Source organism: Heteronotia binoei, chromosome 7 (assembly GCF_032191835.1).
Source record: "Heteronotia binoei isolate CCM8104 ecotype False Entrance Well chromosome 7, APGP_CSIRO_Hbin_v1, whole genome shotgun sequence".
Classification (NCBI taxonomy): Eukaryota; Metazoa; Chordata; class Lepidosauria; order Squamata; family Gekkonidae; genus Heteronotia; species Heteronotia binoei.
This window is the reverse complement of record NC_083229.1, coordinates 18,602,824-18,618,677: the sequence shown is the minus strand read 5'-3', so window position 1 is coordinate 18,618,677 and position 15,854 is coordinate 18,602,824. Positions and strand designations below refer to the sequence as shown.

The window sequence follows — 15,854 nt, the reverse complement described above, 5'->3', positions numbered from 1 at the left end:
CGCCGATCTCGATCGGTATTCTTGAAAGCTGCGGATTTCCGCGCCCCAGGCCCAGTGCGCATGCGCAGAAGCCCCACCGCGCATGCTCACAGGGACCGGAGCGGACATCCCGCCAGTTCTCTTCTGACCGCCGCTTGGATCAGTCGATCTCTCGCCACGGTCGGTGGAATCCTTTCTTGGAAGTTGTTTTTCTTTTGGATTTTGACAAATTTTGTTTTGGCTTGGACCACACAACAGTCTTTGTAAAGACTAGGGAGCGGGAAGACTAGATCTTTTCGGGACTTTCTCCTCAAATCTCTCTTCCCGCCCTTCCCCCCCCCCCCCCCCCGCATGGAACAACGGTGGGGATTTTTCAAACGGTGCAAGAACTGCGGCAGCAAAATCGCTCCCACAGACGGGCACGTTCTTTGCCTTTTTTGCCTAGGAGAAGCACACATCCCTGACGCGTGTGCTCACTGCGCGAAGTTTTCCCGCCAGACGAAGAAAAACCGCGCGGGCCGTTTGGCGGCGGCACTGATGGAGAAAGCTCTGTCGCCTAAGAAAATGTCGGCGCCGTCGCACAAGCCGTCGACATCAGAATCGCTCGGCACCGACAAGAGTGCCCCCGACGCCGATCGCCCCACAAAAACGGGCTCGGCATCAAAGTCCGCCTCCTCCACTCCTGCAAAACGGCTAAGGGAGGAGAAGGGACTCCAGTCGGAAGCGAAGAAGAGGAAAAAGTCGGACAAACATCGATCGTCCGCGACTTCGCTCCCGACGTCGCCGTCGGAATCGGCAGCGAGAGTACCGCCGTTGAAGCTGTTCGCTTCCCCTCGCCGCCGTCCAAGCCCCCCGACACTGGCATCGATGTCGACACAAATCGCCATCTCTTCGGATTCGGACCGCGACTTCGATCTGTCGCAACGGTCGGGAGCGGAAGGCAGTCCACCAGAAATACATACTGTAGAGGACACTGCTCAGCCCCGAACACCGGCCCGAGACCCGTCGGTCAGCCCTGACGAGCGGCGAACCCGAAGCCCCAAGAAGGATCGATCCACCACGCCTAGGAAAGATCCCAGGCGCGACGACTCAAGCAGCCCTCGGCGTAGCCCTCGGGGCCGACATCGATCCCGAGATTCAGAGGAAAGCTCTCGCAACAGAGATCGCTCTCCTCGGAAACCACCGCCCCCAATGTCGTGGGATCAGAGGCAATGGCAATACCTATATGGGTCTTGCCCTATGCCCTCCATGTTTCCCTGGTTCCCACCTAGACACCTAGATTGGGACCAGCAGTCCGAAGCCTCGGTCAGATCCCGGACATCTTACCGACCAAGACACACAGCGTCGGCGTCGGTGTCCAAACCACCCGACACACCGCCAAAGACACAGAAAACTTCCCCTCGACGGCGGAGTTCGGAGAGCCGGAAGACCCCTGAGTCGCCGAGAGCGTCGGAGACGCCTAGACATTCTTCGGAGCACTCGGAGTCCATAGAAGGCTCCCCCAGATCGGAGGAAGGCTCCCCCCGGGAAGTCCAAGACATTTCCTCCCCAGAGGAACCGGCACCATCGAGTAAGGTGGGCGAGGAACTCCCCATATCCCCATCCGAGGACCTAAAATCGTACGGGGACCTAATTAAACGGATGGCACACACCCTGTCGCTACCGACGGTCCAGCCGGAGCCGGTAGTTACCGACAACGTGTTCGATGTCGTCCAGCTAGACACCTCGACGGCCGTCGCTTACCGCTTACAACAGTCATGCTCCACACCACAAAATCGTCGTGGGACAAACCAGCTTCAACACCGATAAGCTCCCGAAGGCTGGACCATATGTACCGAGTCCAGGAGTCCACAGCAGAGTTTTTATTTACACACCCGAAACCAAACTCGGTAGTAGTAGCGTCATCCTCGAAGGCCAGAAAGACACACGCTGCTCCCCCAGACAAAGAGGGAAAAAAGCTAGATAACCTGGGCAGAAGGTTCTACACAGCAGGTTCGTTAGGAATAAAAGTTGCAAATTATGGAGCGTGTATGGGCCGTTACCAATACGCCCTATGGGACCAATTATCGGCTCTACCAGACCTGTCCGAACAAACTAAACAGGCAATGAAGAAGATACAAAGGGAAGGCATTGCATTAGCAAAACAACAAATCAATTCGGCAAAACACGCAGGTGACATTGCAGCAAAGACACTTACCTCAGCGATCACCTTAAGACGTCACTCTTGGCTAAGATCTACAGCGCTCCAGCCGGATACTCAATCCTGCATCGAAGATCTCCCATTCGATGGAAGTGGATTATTCAGCTCCACTACAGATGCCACACTACAGGAGATGGATAAAAGCATTAAAACATCTCGCAATTTGGGGGTTCCCATCTCATCTAGGACCCAAAGCAGACGTTCCTGGAACAAACCGTGGAGTAAGAAGCCGTTCTCCAAGCAACCCGCAGAACAACAATGGAGGCCCAAAGGCTCCACATCTTACTCCAAACCTCCGTACAACCCCAAAACGAAGTACTCACCTACTCCGTCACAGCAATCCAGACAAAAAGGGAATAGACCGTCTAAACAGGGTCTTTGACTGCCCTTCCCCCCGTTTTACCCCCTCCCCTTTGGACCCGGACCATACCAGACTTTTCCCATATTACCGGGCATGGTCCACAATCACTACGGACAAATGGGTGTTGTCGATAATCCGGATGGGTTATCAAATAGAATTCAGAGAAAACCCGACAGTTCCCACAGTCATCCACACCAGGGTATCCCCCACACTAAGGACAGAGGTTCAATCCCTTCTCCTAAAAGACGCAATAGAACGGGTACCAACCAACCAGATGGGACAAGGCTTCTACTCCCGATATTTTACCATTCCCAAAAAGGATGGAGGCCTTCGACCCATTATGGACCTAAGAGGCCTGAACCAGTTCATTCCAAACCAAAAATTCAGAATGGTCTCTCTGCAAAACATCCTACCCCTCCTGAACCAAGGCGATTGGATGGCCACACTAGACCTGCAAGACGCCTACTTTCATGTAACGATACATCAGGACTGCAGGAAGTTTCTCAGGTTTACAATTGGAGACTCCCACTACCAATACAAAGCTTTGCCCTTTGGCCTCTCCACGGCACCGAGAGTGTTTACAAAAACTATGGTGGTGGTGGCGGCCCATCTACGTCTACAAGGAATCACTATCTTTCCTTACATAGACGATTGGCTGTTGGTGGCAAGCTCACAACCTCTATTACTACAGCATATAGAGGTCACCTTAACCCTTCTGCGAAACTTAGGTTTACAGGTCAACCTAAAGAAATCGGCACTGCAGCCCTCTCAGAGGGTACGGTTCATAGGGGCCATTCTGGACTCACAAACCTGCAAGGCATTCCTCCCGACACAAAGGGCGGAGGACATCAGGTCTCTGATTCTTGTATTCCTAACCAACCCTACAGTCACAGCGTTCCAAGTCCAACGCCTCCTGGGACTGATGGCAGCGACAACAGCAGTGTTGAAATTCGCCAGGTTCCACATGCGAATACTACAGTTGTGGTTCCTGCGCGTGTTCAACTGTCAGACAGATCTCCCCTCGCGCCAACTGACTGTCCCTGCGACGGTAGTCTGGACCCTATCCTGGTGGCAGGAGGAGCACAACCTCCTCCAAGGGGCCCCGTTCCACAGACAGACCCCTACGTTGACCATAACGACGGATGCATCCTTATGGGGCTGGGGAGCACACGCAGAAGGCATGTGTGTGGGGGGCAGATGGCCTCAGAATCTTCTGCGCTACCACATCAATTTCCTGGAGCTGCTGGCCATACATCATGCCATTCTCTCATTCAGACACCTAATTGTGGGGAAAACAGTAGCGATCTTGACAGACAACACCACAGCCCTATCTTACGTGAACAGGCAGGGCGGTACAGTCTCACGAAAGTTATGCCTTCTAGCACTAAAGATTTGGGAAATCTGCAGAGAATCGGACGCTACCCTAGTAGCCACGCACTTACCGGGCAATCTGAATGCCTGTGCAGATTACCTCAGTCGAGGAGGGGCCTCACTCCACGAGTGGGAACTCAATTGGGAGTTCCTCCAACCGGTATTCCAGAAGTGGGGCACACCGGAAGTGGATGTCTTCGCCACACGCAACACCTCGAAATGCGCCAAATTTTGCTGCAGAGGGGGTGCGGACCCTCTATCGTTAGGAGACGGGTTACTGATCCCATGGGCTCGCTTACATGTGTACCTCTTCCCACCGATCCCACTAATCACAAGGGTGGTTCACAAGATTCAATTCGAACGCCCCAAGGGGATCCTCATCACACCATGGTGGCCCAGACAACAATGGTTCTCCCCGATACTGAAGCTGTCCGGCGGAATGTTCCACCACTTTCCAACGAACTCAGACCTCCTGCTATCACACGAGGGACGAGTGATTCACCACGACGTGCCTCACTTGAAACTCACGGCGTGGAGACTGGTGTGACAAGGTTATCTGATAGAGCCCTGGATGTCATGCTAAACAGTAGAAAATCATCCACTAGGAAATCGTATGGATATAAATGGGCGAGGTTTAGCCAATTTGTGATTAGAACTAACAGGGAACCCAAGACTGCAGGTCTCCCACTAATACTAGACTTTCTACTCTCACTCCTTGACAAGGGACTGACAGTGTCATCTGTGAGAGTGTACTTAGCCGCCATATCGGCTAATCATGAGCAACTTGAAGGCCACTCGGTGTTCTCACACCCTGATACGAAACGGTTCTTAAAGGGCCTGGCAAGATTGTACCCCGCGGTACGAGTCCCTGCTCCTGCTTGGGACCTCCCAGCAGTGTTGCGGGCTTTAACAGGGAAACCCTTCGAGCCTATGGCGACATGTTCCTTGCAATTGCTATCCTGGAAGACAGCCTTCTTAGTGGCCGTTACCTCTGCTCGCAGGGTCGGTGAACTGGCAGCGCTGCGCTGCGACGACCCATATTTGAGATTCAGCGCGGAGGGAGTGGGGCTACGCCCTGATATAACCTTTCTCCCGAAAGTAACCTCCGCCTTTCACCTGAACGCGGAAATTTACCTACCCACGTACTTTCCTAATCCAAGTACGGAGTCGGAAAGGAGACTCCATACACTAGATGTAAAGAGGGCACTCTCGTTTTACTTACATAGAGTAAGGCCTGAACGTAAGGACCCTAGACTCTTTGTCTCATATTCCACAACGTCGCAAGGTGTGAGAGTTTCGCCACAGCGGATCTCGAAGTGGATAACTGAGACTATAAAACTGTGCTACCTGTTGAACAAACAACCCCTGCCAAGACAGGTTAGAGCTCATTCCACTAGAGCCCTAGCGACCTCGGCAGCCTTTATGAGAGGAATACCACTGAAAGACATTTGTGATGCTGCCACTTGGTCCTCCTCGCATACGTTTGTGAGCCATTATGCGTTGGACCTGGACTGGCGTAGACGTGTATCAGTGGGCCGTGCGGTGCTTCAAGAGGTTTCTCACTGATGGACCGTTGCACCCTCCTCCAGGTAGGACTCTGGCTTGCTAATCTCCCATCAGTGTGATGCACAGAGACCACGAAGAAGATAAACAGGTTTCCTACCTGTAACTGATGATCTTCGAGTGGTCATCTGTGCAGTCACACTACCCGCCCTCCTTCCCCTCCGCTGCCGGTCCATCTCTAAGGGCTTACGCAGCGGTCAGAAGGAACTGGCGGGATGTCCGCTCCGGTCCCTGTGAGCATGCGCGGTGGGGCTTCTGCGCATGCGCACTGGGCCTGGGGCGCGGAAATCCGCAGCTTTCAAGAATACCGATCGAGATCGGCGCGGGCGCCTATATCCCATCAGTGTGACTGCACAGATGACCACTCGAAGATCATCAGTTACAGGTAGGAAACCTGTTTTTTTTTTGTACAAAAAGCCCATCAGGAACTCATTTGCATATTAGGCCACACCCCCTGACGCCACCGTTGTTTCACATAGGGCTTTTTTGTAGAAAGAGCCCAGCAGGAATTCATTGCATATTAGACCACACCCGTGATGCCAAGCTTGCCAGAAATGCGTCCCTGTGCACTCCTGCTCACCACCCCCTCCCGCTTATAACATTATTATTACTTATTCTTTTTCTCTCAATATACTAAAATTCAAGGGCGTCCAAGAAAATTGGCAGACATTCATTTCAGGATGGACAAATGGGGGACATTTTACTTATTGAAAATGGATTCTTTTTAAAAGTACAATCGTAAAAATATATATTATTTACAGGGCTTTTCTTTTTTGAGCAGGAACCCACAGGAACACAGTTCTGGCTGGCTTGGCCAGGGCTCCAGCTCAAAGAAAGGGCTCCAGCTCAAAGAAAGGTCTCCAGCAGAGGGAAGGCACTAGGCAGCCACCTGCTCCCAGACTGCGTGCTCCATCCTCTCCGCTGTTTCCAGCTTCCAACAGGCTTGCGAAGAGAGTGAGAGCCGCGGAGCTGCCCATGAGTGCCCCCTCTCGGAAGGCACTAGGCAGCCACCTGCTCCCAGACTGCGTGCTCCCTCCTCTCTGGTGTTTCCAGCTTTCAACAGGCTTGCGAAGAGAGTGAGAGCCGCGGAGCCACCCATGAGCGCCCCCTCCCAGGAGAAACTAGGTCTACCGCTGCTCACTCCACCGCATGTGACTCTCTCTGTCTCCCACCATGTTTGGGGGAGGGGAGCAAAACAAGGTCCCAGGAAGGGAAGGGAATTGAAAACAAATCAGCCAGTATCATAATGCCCCTGTATAAATCGATGGTGCGGTCTCATTTGGAATACTGTGGGCAATTCTGGTCACCGCACCTCAAAAAGGATTTTATAGCATTGGAAAAAGTGCAGAAAAGGGCAACTAGAATGATTACAGGCTTGGAACACTTTCCCTATGAAGAAAGGTTAAAACAGTGTGCATTTGCAATAAAAAAGGCCAGCGCCATGCTGGGAATTATTAGGAAGGGAATTGAAAACAAATCAGCCAGTATCATAATGCCCCTGTATAAATCGATGGTGCGGTCTCATTTGGAGAACTGTGTGCAGTTCTGGTCGCCGCACCTCAAAAAGGATATTATAGCATTGGCATTGGAGAAAGTCCAGAAAAGGGCAACTAGAATGATTAAAGGGCTGGAACACTTTCCCTATGAAGAAAGGCTGAAACGCTTGGGACTCTTTAGCTTGGAGAAACGTCGACTGCGGGGTGACATGATAGATGTTTACAAGATAATGCATGGGATGGAAAAAGTAGAGAAAGAAGTACTTTTCTCCCTTTCTCACAATACAAGAACTCGTGGGCATTCGATGAAATTGCTGAGCAAACAGGTTAAAACGGATAAAAGGAAGTACTTCTTCACCCGAAGGGTGATTAACATGTGGAATTCACTGCCACAGGAGGTGGTGGCGGCCACAAGCATAGCCACCTTCAAGAGGGGTTTAGATAAAAATATGGAGCAGAGGTCCATCACTGGCTATTAGCCACAGTGTGTGTGTGTGTGTGTGTGTGTGTATATAATTTTTTTTTTGCCACTATGTGACACAGAGTGTTGGACTGGATGGGCCATTGGCCTGATCTAACATGGCTTCTCTTATGTTCTTATGTTATGTTCTTAACGCTTGGGGCTCTTTAGCTTGGAGAAACGTCGACTGCGGGGTGACATGATAGAGGTTTGCAAGATTATGCATGGGATGGAGAAAGTAGAGAAAGAAGTACTTTTCTCCCTTTCTCACAATACAAGAACTCGTGGGCATTCGATGAAATTGCTGAGCAGTCAGGTTAGAACGGATAAAAGGAGGTACTTCTTCACCCAAAGGGTGATTAACATGTGGAATTCACTGCCACAGGAGGTGGCGGCGGCTACAAGCATAGCCAGCTTTGATATATATATTGGCCACTGTGTGACACAGAGTGTTGCACTGGATGGGCCATTGGCCTGATCCAACAGGGCTTCTCTTATGTTCTTATGTGACACAGAGTGTTGGACTGGATGGGCCACTGGCCTGATCCAACATGGCTTCTCTTATGTGACACAGAGTGTTGGACTGGATGGGCCATTGGCCTGATCCAACATGGCTTCTTTTATGTTCTTATGTGACACAGAGTGTTGCACTGGATAGGCCATTGGCCTGATCCAACATGGCTTCTCTTATGTTCTTATGTGACACAGAGTGTTGGACTGGATGGGCCATTGGCCTGATCCAACATGGCTTCTCTTATGTTCTTATGTGACACAGAGTGTTGGACTGGGTGGGCCACTGGCCTCATCCAACAGGGCTTCTCTTATGTTCTTATGTGACACAGAGTGTTGCACTGGATGGGCCATTGGCCTCATCCAACAGGGCTTCTCTTATGTTCTTATGTGACACAGAGTGTTGCACTGGATGCGCCAATGGCCTGATCCAACATGGCTTCTCTTATGTTCTTATGTGACACAGAGTGTTGGACTGGGTGGGCCACTGGCCTGATCCAACAGGGCTTCTCTTATGTTCTTATGTGACACAGAGTGTTGGACTGGATGGGCCGTTGGCCTCATCCAACATGGCTTCTCTTATGTTCTTATGTGACTCAGAGTGTTGGACTGGATGGGCCATTGGCCTGATCCAACATGGCTTCTCTTATGTTCTTAAGTCTGGGTGGGGATGGCATCTCGGAGCCAGGCTCCAAGCACGCCTGCTGCAGCCACAACTTCTCTCAGCTCTCCTGGACCCAGGAAGGCTGAGCGAGGTCGGGAGGGTGGCAGTAGCAGCAAGCACCCTGGGAGCCAAGCTCTGAGCAGCCCGCTGCTGCGCCTCCCCCCCCCACTGGGAGTTGGGGGCAGGAGGCGGGGCTCTGCCTGGGGCAGCAGAACCCCCAGCACCGGCCTTGCTTCCAAGACTGCACCTATGCAGGCAGCAGCATAGCTATGGAGATCACATGTTTTCTCCTGCCGCTTGCCATTCTGCTTGCTCCAATGCTAGTTGAACTGCTCGAAGCAGAATGTGGAATAAGTTTGCTCATTACAGGATAAAACCTATGGAGGAGGCCTGTTTGGAGACCCCTGAACATAAGAGAAACCATGTCGGATCAGGCCAATGGCCCACCCAGTCCAACACTCTGTCAAAAAACCAGGTGCCATCAGAAGGTCTACCGGTGAGAAGCTGCGTGAGAACACGCATCCATGAAATGCAGCTGATAACACTCTGTTCTGTGTCAATATGAGGAAAGTAACCTACTAAATGGGCGACGTCACTTCCAGTGAAATCAGGGGGTGTGGCCTAATAGGCAAATGAGTTCCTGCTGGGCTTTTTCTACCAAAAAAAGCCCTAATTATTCATGATTGGTGACTCGTTAGGGCACTGTAGTCTTGTATTACCCCTGGCTCCTGGTCACTTAACAGATTGATTAGCTTCCCCGAATTCACGAGGGAACCATCCATGCCCAGAAGAGGCCTAAACATCTTCTGCGGTTGCCTCGAAAAAGCCTCAGCTTTCTGTAAGAATAGCAGTCCGGTCAGCATTGACGAAAAAACCCTGTTTATTTAAAGCTCCATTGATTGTGCGGGTTTCCAAAAGGGATCGCTTCCTCAGGGGGTTGTGCCTGTATGAACACTTCTTATAAAACAGCTGAATAATTCAGGATTGTTCTGTGCTAATTGGGTTTCAAAGCAAGAGACGGAGCTGTGCGGAGAAAAATTGCGGTGAATTAATTCAGATTACTTATGTCCTAAGGGTGTAAAATAAACCTAGCAAGGAACAGTACCGAGTGGGGGCGGGGAGACGGCTAGACTTTGACAAATTCAAATGGATCAATACTGATATTTTAAAAATGATTCATGGGGCTGGATCTTTCTTTTTAAAATAAATTGTATATTTTTAACCTTTTAAGAGTAAAGAAAAGGAACAGGGAGGGAAAGGATACAAAATAAAATTATAAAAACGCAATACAGTTGGCAGTTTTTAATCTATATTAAGAACAATCCTTCTATCTGTATATGTTCTCCAGTGGGTCAAATAGCAACTTGGGGAAAGAGAGAAATGGGACAGGGAAAAGGTGTAAGCCTCATTTCCCTCACTGTCCTGTACCCCCAACCCATAGCTGCAACATTTTGTGTTAGATAGATAGATAGATAAATTTATTGTCATTGTTCTCAAAAAAGAAAATGAGAGCAACGAAATGAGGTGCTCTTCCACAAACATACTAACACATCAACACCCACAAAAGGACATATACATAGACCATTTAAATGCATCTAAAAACACATAACCATTCATAACCCCGCATTTAGCTTAACCACGGCACTTGGATAGAAGCTGCCCTTGAATCTTGGTTTTTAGCTATCTGCAAGGCTTTTTTTGCAGCAGGAACTCCTTTGCATATTAGGCCACACACCCCCTGATGTAGCCAATCCTCCAAGAGCTTACAGGGCTCATAGTACAGGGCCTACTGTAAGCTCTTGGAGGATTGGCTACATCAGGGGTGTGTGGCCTAATATGCAAAGGAGTTCCTGCTACAAAAAAGAAAGCCCTGGCTATCTGTTCTGCATCTTCATATCCCACCTTACATGTTGATATTGCCAGAAAGAATACTCTTACATTTAAAAATATTTGTGAGAAACGTCAATTCACCTTTTGTAATCTCTCTCCTTTGTTTTTAGTGATCTGGGAACCAGGCGGTTCCAGATTATGCTGCTGAGATCATTGCTGATGGTAAGGCTTCTAGTATAGAAGAAATGAATGGACATTTTTTTTCCCAGAGAGGGGGAGTACACTTTTTGACATGTTCAACAGAGACAACAGACAATTTGTTATATTGTAATCAAAAACTTCTCCATTGGCAGGGTTGCCAGTTATTGGTGATGTTCCCTGTCCTCCTCCCCCACCTCCCGCATCCTCGATAGAAAGAAAATAGCAGGGAGCTGTAGCACCAGGAAGTCATTTCCTGCTTCAGAACAGGAAGTTGGCATCATGATACTCAGCATAGGACCAAAGAGATTTTTCAAAAAATTCCTAGAGTGTTATGAGGCCAATTCCTGTTTCAAACAAGAAGTGGCTTCCAAGAACTCCCAGTGCTCCCTGGAATTGCCACCCGGGGGCTGGCATCCTTATCAGTTGGTCTAAAATAGGTCTCACAAAAAAGTGGCTTGCCTGTTCTGTGGTGGGAAGTAAGAGTTTGCTGCTGGACAGTTTGCTAAGTTAGGTGCAGTACATCAGAAAATGGTCCCTTTGGCGTAGTGGTTAAGTGCGCAGATTCTTATCTGGGAGAACCTTGTTTGATTCCCCACTCCTCCACTTGCAGCTCCTGGAATGGCCTTGGGTCAGCCATAGCTCTTGTAGGAGTTGTCCTTGAAAGGGCAGCTGCTGTGAGAGCCCTCTCAGCCCCACCCACCTCACAGGGTGTATGTTGTGGGGGAGAAGATATAAGAGATTGTAAGCCGCTCTGAATCTCTGATTCAGAGAGAAGGGCGGAGTATAGATCTGTAATTCTTCTTCTTCTTTATTGTGGCTATAAGCAGCAAAGTTATGTGCAATGGCTTTTCTTTGAGGGGACTGCTGTTGAGGCCACAAAGTATGGTGGGTGAATTACGTGCTTACAGGTAACCATCGGGAGGCTGTAGTGGAGATAGAAAGTTTATCTCTTAGTGGTAGGAAAGCATGTTGTTGCTGATTGGCTAGCTGTACCTCCTGATGTCAGCGACCCACCCCCTTGGTTGCTGGCCAGTCAAGAGACTCACGGTCGTTGACTACGCCATTTCCTGCTTTTGTAACTGCCTTCACACAGTTACCTGCAGGAGTGGAATTCTAGCAGGAGCTGTTTTGCATATTAAGCCACACACCCCTGATGAAGCCAATCCTCCAAGAGCTTAGAGGGCTCTTCATATAGGGCCTACTGTAAGCTCCAGGAGGATTGGATACATCAGGGGAGGTGTGGCCTAATATGCAAAGGAGCTCCTGCTAGAATTCCAACCTTGGACTTGTGAAAATGTGTGTCCTCTTCCCCGCCCCCCCCCCCGTCCCATTTGTTCTGTGCTAGTGGGATTTCCACCCAAGAACTCACATTGTTGTTAGCTACTGGATTCCTAGATGTTTTATTGGATGTATTCGTAAGGCTAAGTTAGATCTTACTCTCTTTATAAGAACCCTTGATTGGCTTCTGTACATGAAGAGCAAGATACTTGGTTGAGGAATGCGGCTAAATGATTTCTTAGGTTGGTTGCTTTAGACCTTCTTTTCGGTGCTCAACAGGTGACTACTGGATACAGCGCCAAGACCATTTCTGCTGCACTGCCCGCTCCTTTTCTGGATCCTTTGCTGTCTCCTTCACTTATGGAAGACTGTGAGCTACGACAACTAGTCCTGGAAATCCTACATAACCTTATTGATCGGCACGACAACCGAGCAAAGCTCCGCGGGATCAGGTTAATCATAAGTTTAATGTGGCCAGAGATGATCTTTTCGTGAACCATATAGCCATTTGACTTTACAGAAGGGCTGCCAAGTCCCTCGCAGCGTCCATATTGTACCATAGAGTTTTCCCAGAAACGCCTAGAGTGGCCGCGGCGTAACGTCACCGGCGCAATGACATCACTTCCGGGTGATATCATTGTGCCGGCGACGTTGGGGGAGGTTCCCCCTGCCAGCCCAATGCGGGCTAGCAGGAAGGGAACCTTCCGGGCGAGGAAACCCCCGGTCGGCAGCCCTACTTTACAGGAGTCTCCGTAATCGATTTAATGTCCTCCCAAAGCAGAGAAAGGTTATGTGCGGCTGCATCAGACCAAGCAAAATCCAGAGCAAGAAAGAAAATGCATGTAAAACCTTTTAGCAGAGCCGATCAAAATGTCACAAAACATTGTGCAAACTTTTGAGCCTCGCAAAATGCTTTTTTCCCAGGCTGACAGGGTACAGACGTTGAAAAATGGAGGAGGAAAACGAAAGATTTTCTTTCCAGGCCAAGCTCTTAAGAGCCTCCCTTGCCAGCCTCTGGGGTTTGATGCTGAGAAGTTCACAGTTTAATTGCTGTAGGTGTTAGAATCCAGCACTTGCATTCTGGGATGAAGCAGCGAACTAAGGAGGATCGTCTCATCAGCCAAATGCCGTAAAAGCGTACTTCAGGGAACCCAAACCTTTTTCAGCCTGTGGGCATCTGTGGGATTTTGAGAAGGGGCATTGAGAGCCACCTCAGACCCCAAACCAAAATGACTTCCACGGAAGCTGGGTTCAAACCAAAAATAGCTGCCATAGGAGGCAGAGCCAACGTAATACTTTCTGCCTCTCTTTGCAAAAAAAAAAACAAAACCAAAACCAGAAAGGGAATAAAGAGAAAGAAAGGGGGAGGGAAATATCTGGAGATTTTGGTGGCAGAGCCTGGGGAGGGTGGGGTTTGGGGAAGGAAGGGAAGGGAAGGGTCTTCAGTAGGGTTCAATTCCAGAGAGGCCGCTCTCCAAAGCAGGGATGGCCAAACTGTGGCTTGGGAGCCACACGTGGCTCTTTTACACATACTGTGTGGTTCTCGAAGCCCCCACTGCCCTGTTGACCAGCTTGGAGAAGGCATCTCTCTCTTTAAATCACTTCTCCAAGCCAAGACAGCGACTGGCCTACTAGAATACATTTAAAGTTAAAATTGCTCTCTTTCCACCTTTCCTTCCCTCCCTCCCTCTCTCCCTCCCTTCCTTCCCTCCCTCCCTCCCTTCCCTCCCTCTTTCCCTCCCTTCTCTCCTTTCCACCCTCCCTTCTCTCCTTCCGTCCCTTCCTTTCCTCTGTTCCTCCCTCCCTCCCTTCTTTCAGCCCTTCCTTCCTTCCTTCCTTCCTTCCTTCCTTCCTTCCTTCCTTCCTTCCTTCCTTCCTTCCTTCCTTCCTTCCTTCCTTCCTTCCTTCCTCCCTTCCCTTCCCTTCCCTTCCCTTCCCTTCCCTTCCTTCCCTCCCTCCCTTCCTTCCTTCCCTCCTCCCCTCCCTCCCTTTCTTCCCTTCCTCCTCCCCTCCCTCCTTCCTTATTTATTTTATTTTTTTAATTTATTTAAGATTTATATCCCGCCCTTCCCACAAGTGGCTCAGGGTGGCTCCCAACAATTAGTTCCTTCCTTCCTTCCTTCCTTCCTTCCTTCCTTCCTTCCTTCCTTCCTTCCTTCCTTCCTTCCTTCCTTCCTTCCTTCCTTCCTTCCTTCCTTCCCTCCCTCCCTCCCTCCCTCCCTCCCTTCTTTCCTTCCTTCTCTCCTCTCCTCCCTCCCTTCCCTCCCCCCCTCCCTCCCTCCCTCCCTCCCTGTCTTGCAGCTCTCAAACACCTGACATTTATTCTGTGTGGCTCTTACGTTAAGCAAGTTTGGCCACCCCTGCTCCAAAGCTGCCATTTCTCCAGGGGAACTCATCTCTATTCCCTGGACGTTGGTACCCCTCTTAATAAAGTTTTATTTAAATTAGTTATTAATAGCTTTCCTACATCTTGCTGCATTTTATTGTTTCGACAAGATGAGCAAAATTACAAGAAAGTAATGGCTGAAAGTGCTGGGAGATTCCATCTTCCAGCTGCTAAGCAGCATGTTCCTGGTTTAATTAAGCTTGTAATTATATTTTGTTTTGTCCAAAACAGGTACACATACAACATCAAATGAATATCCTTGTACCTGGGTGAAATTACTTACAATACCCTTGGCTTAAAATAGAAAGCCTTCTGCCATTGTTAAACGTGGGTGTAATTAAAATGGAAATTTTTTCCAGAACGCCTGAATAGATTAAGCACAGTTCGCCGTGGGCTTCCCACACCTGCGAAGCCAGTGGTTTACAAATTATCATTATTAAAGTTCTGGAGTTTTCAAAATAAACTAACACCGCTCTGTCTCCACCTAGAATAATACCCGACGTTACGGATCTCAAGATAAAGCGAGACAAAATTTCAAAGCAAGATGTGAGCTTCATGAAAAAGGTAACGTCGTGTACAGTCATATGTAGAGATACGAGGCGGGATATTAAGGGCAACAGCCCCAGCACTTTCCCTTAGTTTCTTTCAGTGCCAAAGCCAGGATCTTGGTGGCTGAATGCTGACTCTGCTCGCACAACAAAGATCGATTTCCCACTCGCCTTACGCCGCTCTCACGTTCCTCTTCTCTGCTGCGTTTCCTTCCAATTTCACACTATCTGCCCTGGGGCTGCAACTAATGTCGGCTTTTTCATGCAGCAAACAGAAACTGATTTTTAGAGGTTTCTTTTTGCCGCACGAAAAAGCCGACGCTAGTTGCAGCCCCGGGGCAGATAGTGTTAAATCAGAAGGAAGTCCCGCTGAGAAGAGGAACGTGAGGGTGGCGTAAGGCGAGTGGGAAATCAGTCAAAGACTTTTCCGGCCTTTTCTCTCTACTAGAGCAGGGGGCACTAACCTTTTTGAGCCTGCTAGCACTTTTGAAATTCTGACACAGTATGATAGCCACAAAACGGTTGCCGCAGGAGGTGGAGACAGCCACAAAATGGCTGCTGCTACTTCTCTTCAGTCATACAGTGAAGATTTTTGTGCTGTGGTGGCAGCTGCTACCAGAGAATTGTTTTAAAAAACAAAAAATCTGGACAGCCAGTGACAGTTTACAAAATGGCAACTCAGAAACCTTACTGGGCAAAAACCACACCCAGTTTCTAGAATTCTTGGTGGGCACCAGGAAAGATGTCAGTGGGCGCCATTGTTTCCATAGGGACACCTGTAACTAGAGTCTTAACAGACACAAAAGTCATTCCTGACCATCGGGATCCTTCAGAGTGGCATCTGAGACAGCAGGAAAGTCTGCCCCCTCCAAAAAAAAAAAGAAAGTTCCTTGTGAGCTTGCACTGTTGCTTTTGGCCACCTGTGCAGGACTTTTTCCAGCATCTGAACTTGGGGTGTTGTGGTGTTGTCTCCGGATGCTGGACTAGATGCTGGTCTGATCCAGCAG

The 15,854-nt window shown here is 49.4% G+C and overlaps 1 protein-coding gene across 1 annotated transcript in view; it reads left to right on the top strand.

The window, feature by feature from the left end:
• EFR3A (EFR3 homolog A) overlaps positions 1–15,854 on the top strand; it is a 127,853-nt gene that overhangs the window by 87,016 nt on the left and 24,983 nt on the right. The window contains exons 13-15 of the mRNA XM_060243215.1: positions 10,605–10,656; positions 12,193–12,365; positions 14,788–14,863. Of these exons, the coding sequence (XP_060099198.1) occupies positions 10,605–10,656; positions 12,193–12,365; positions 14,788–14,863 (301 nt within the window). The remainder of the gene's footprint in view (positions 1–10,604; positions 10,657–12,192; positions 12,366–14,787; positions 14,864–15,854) is intronic.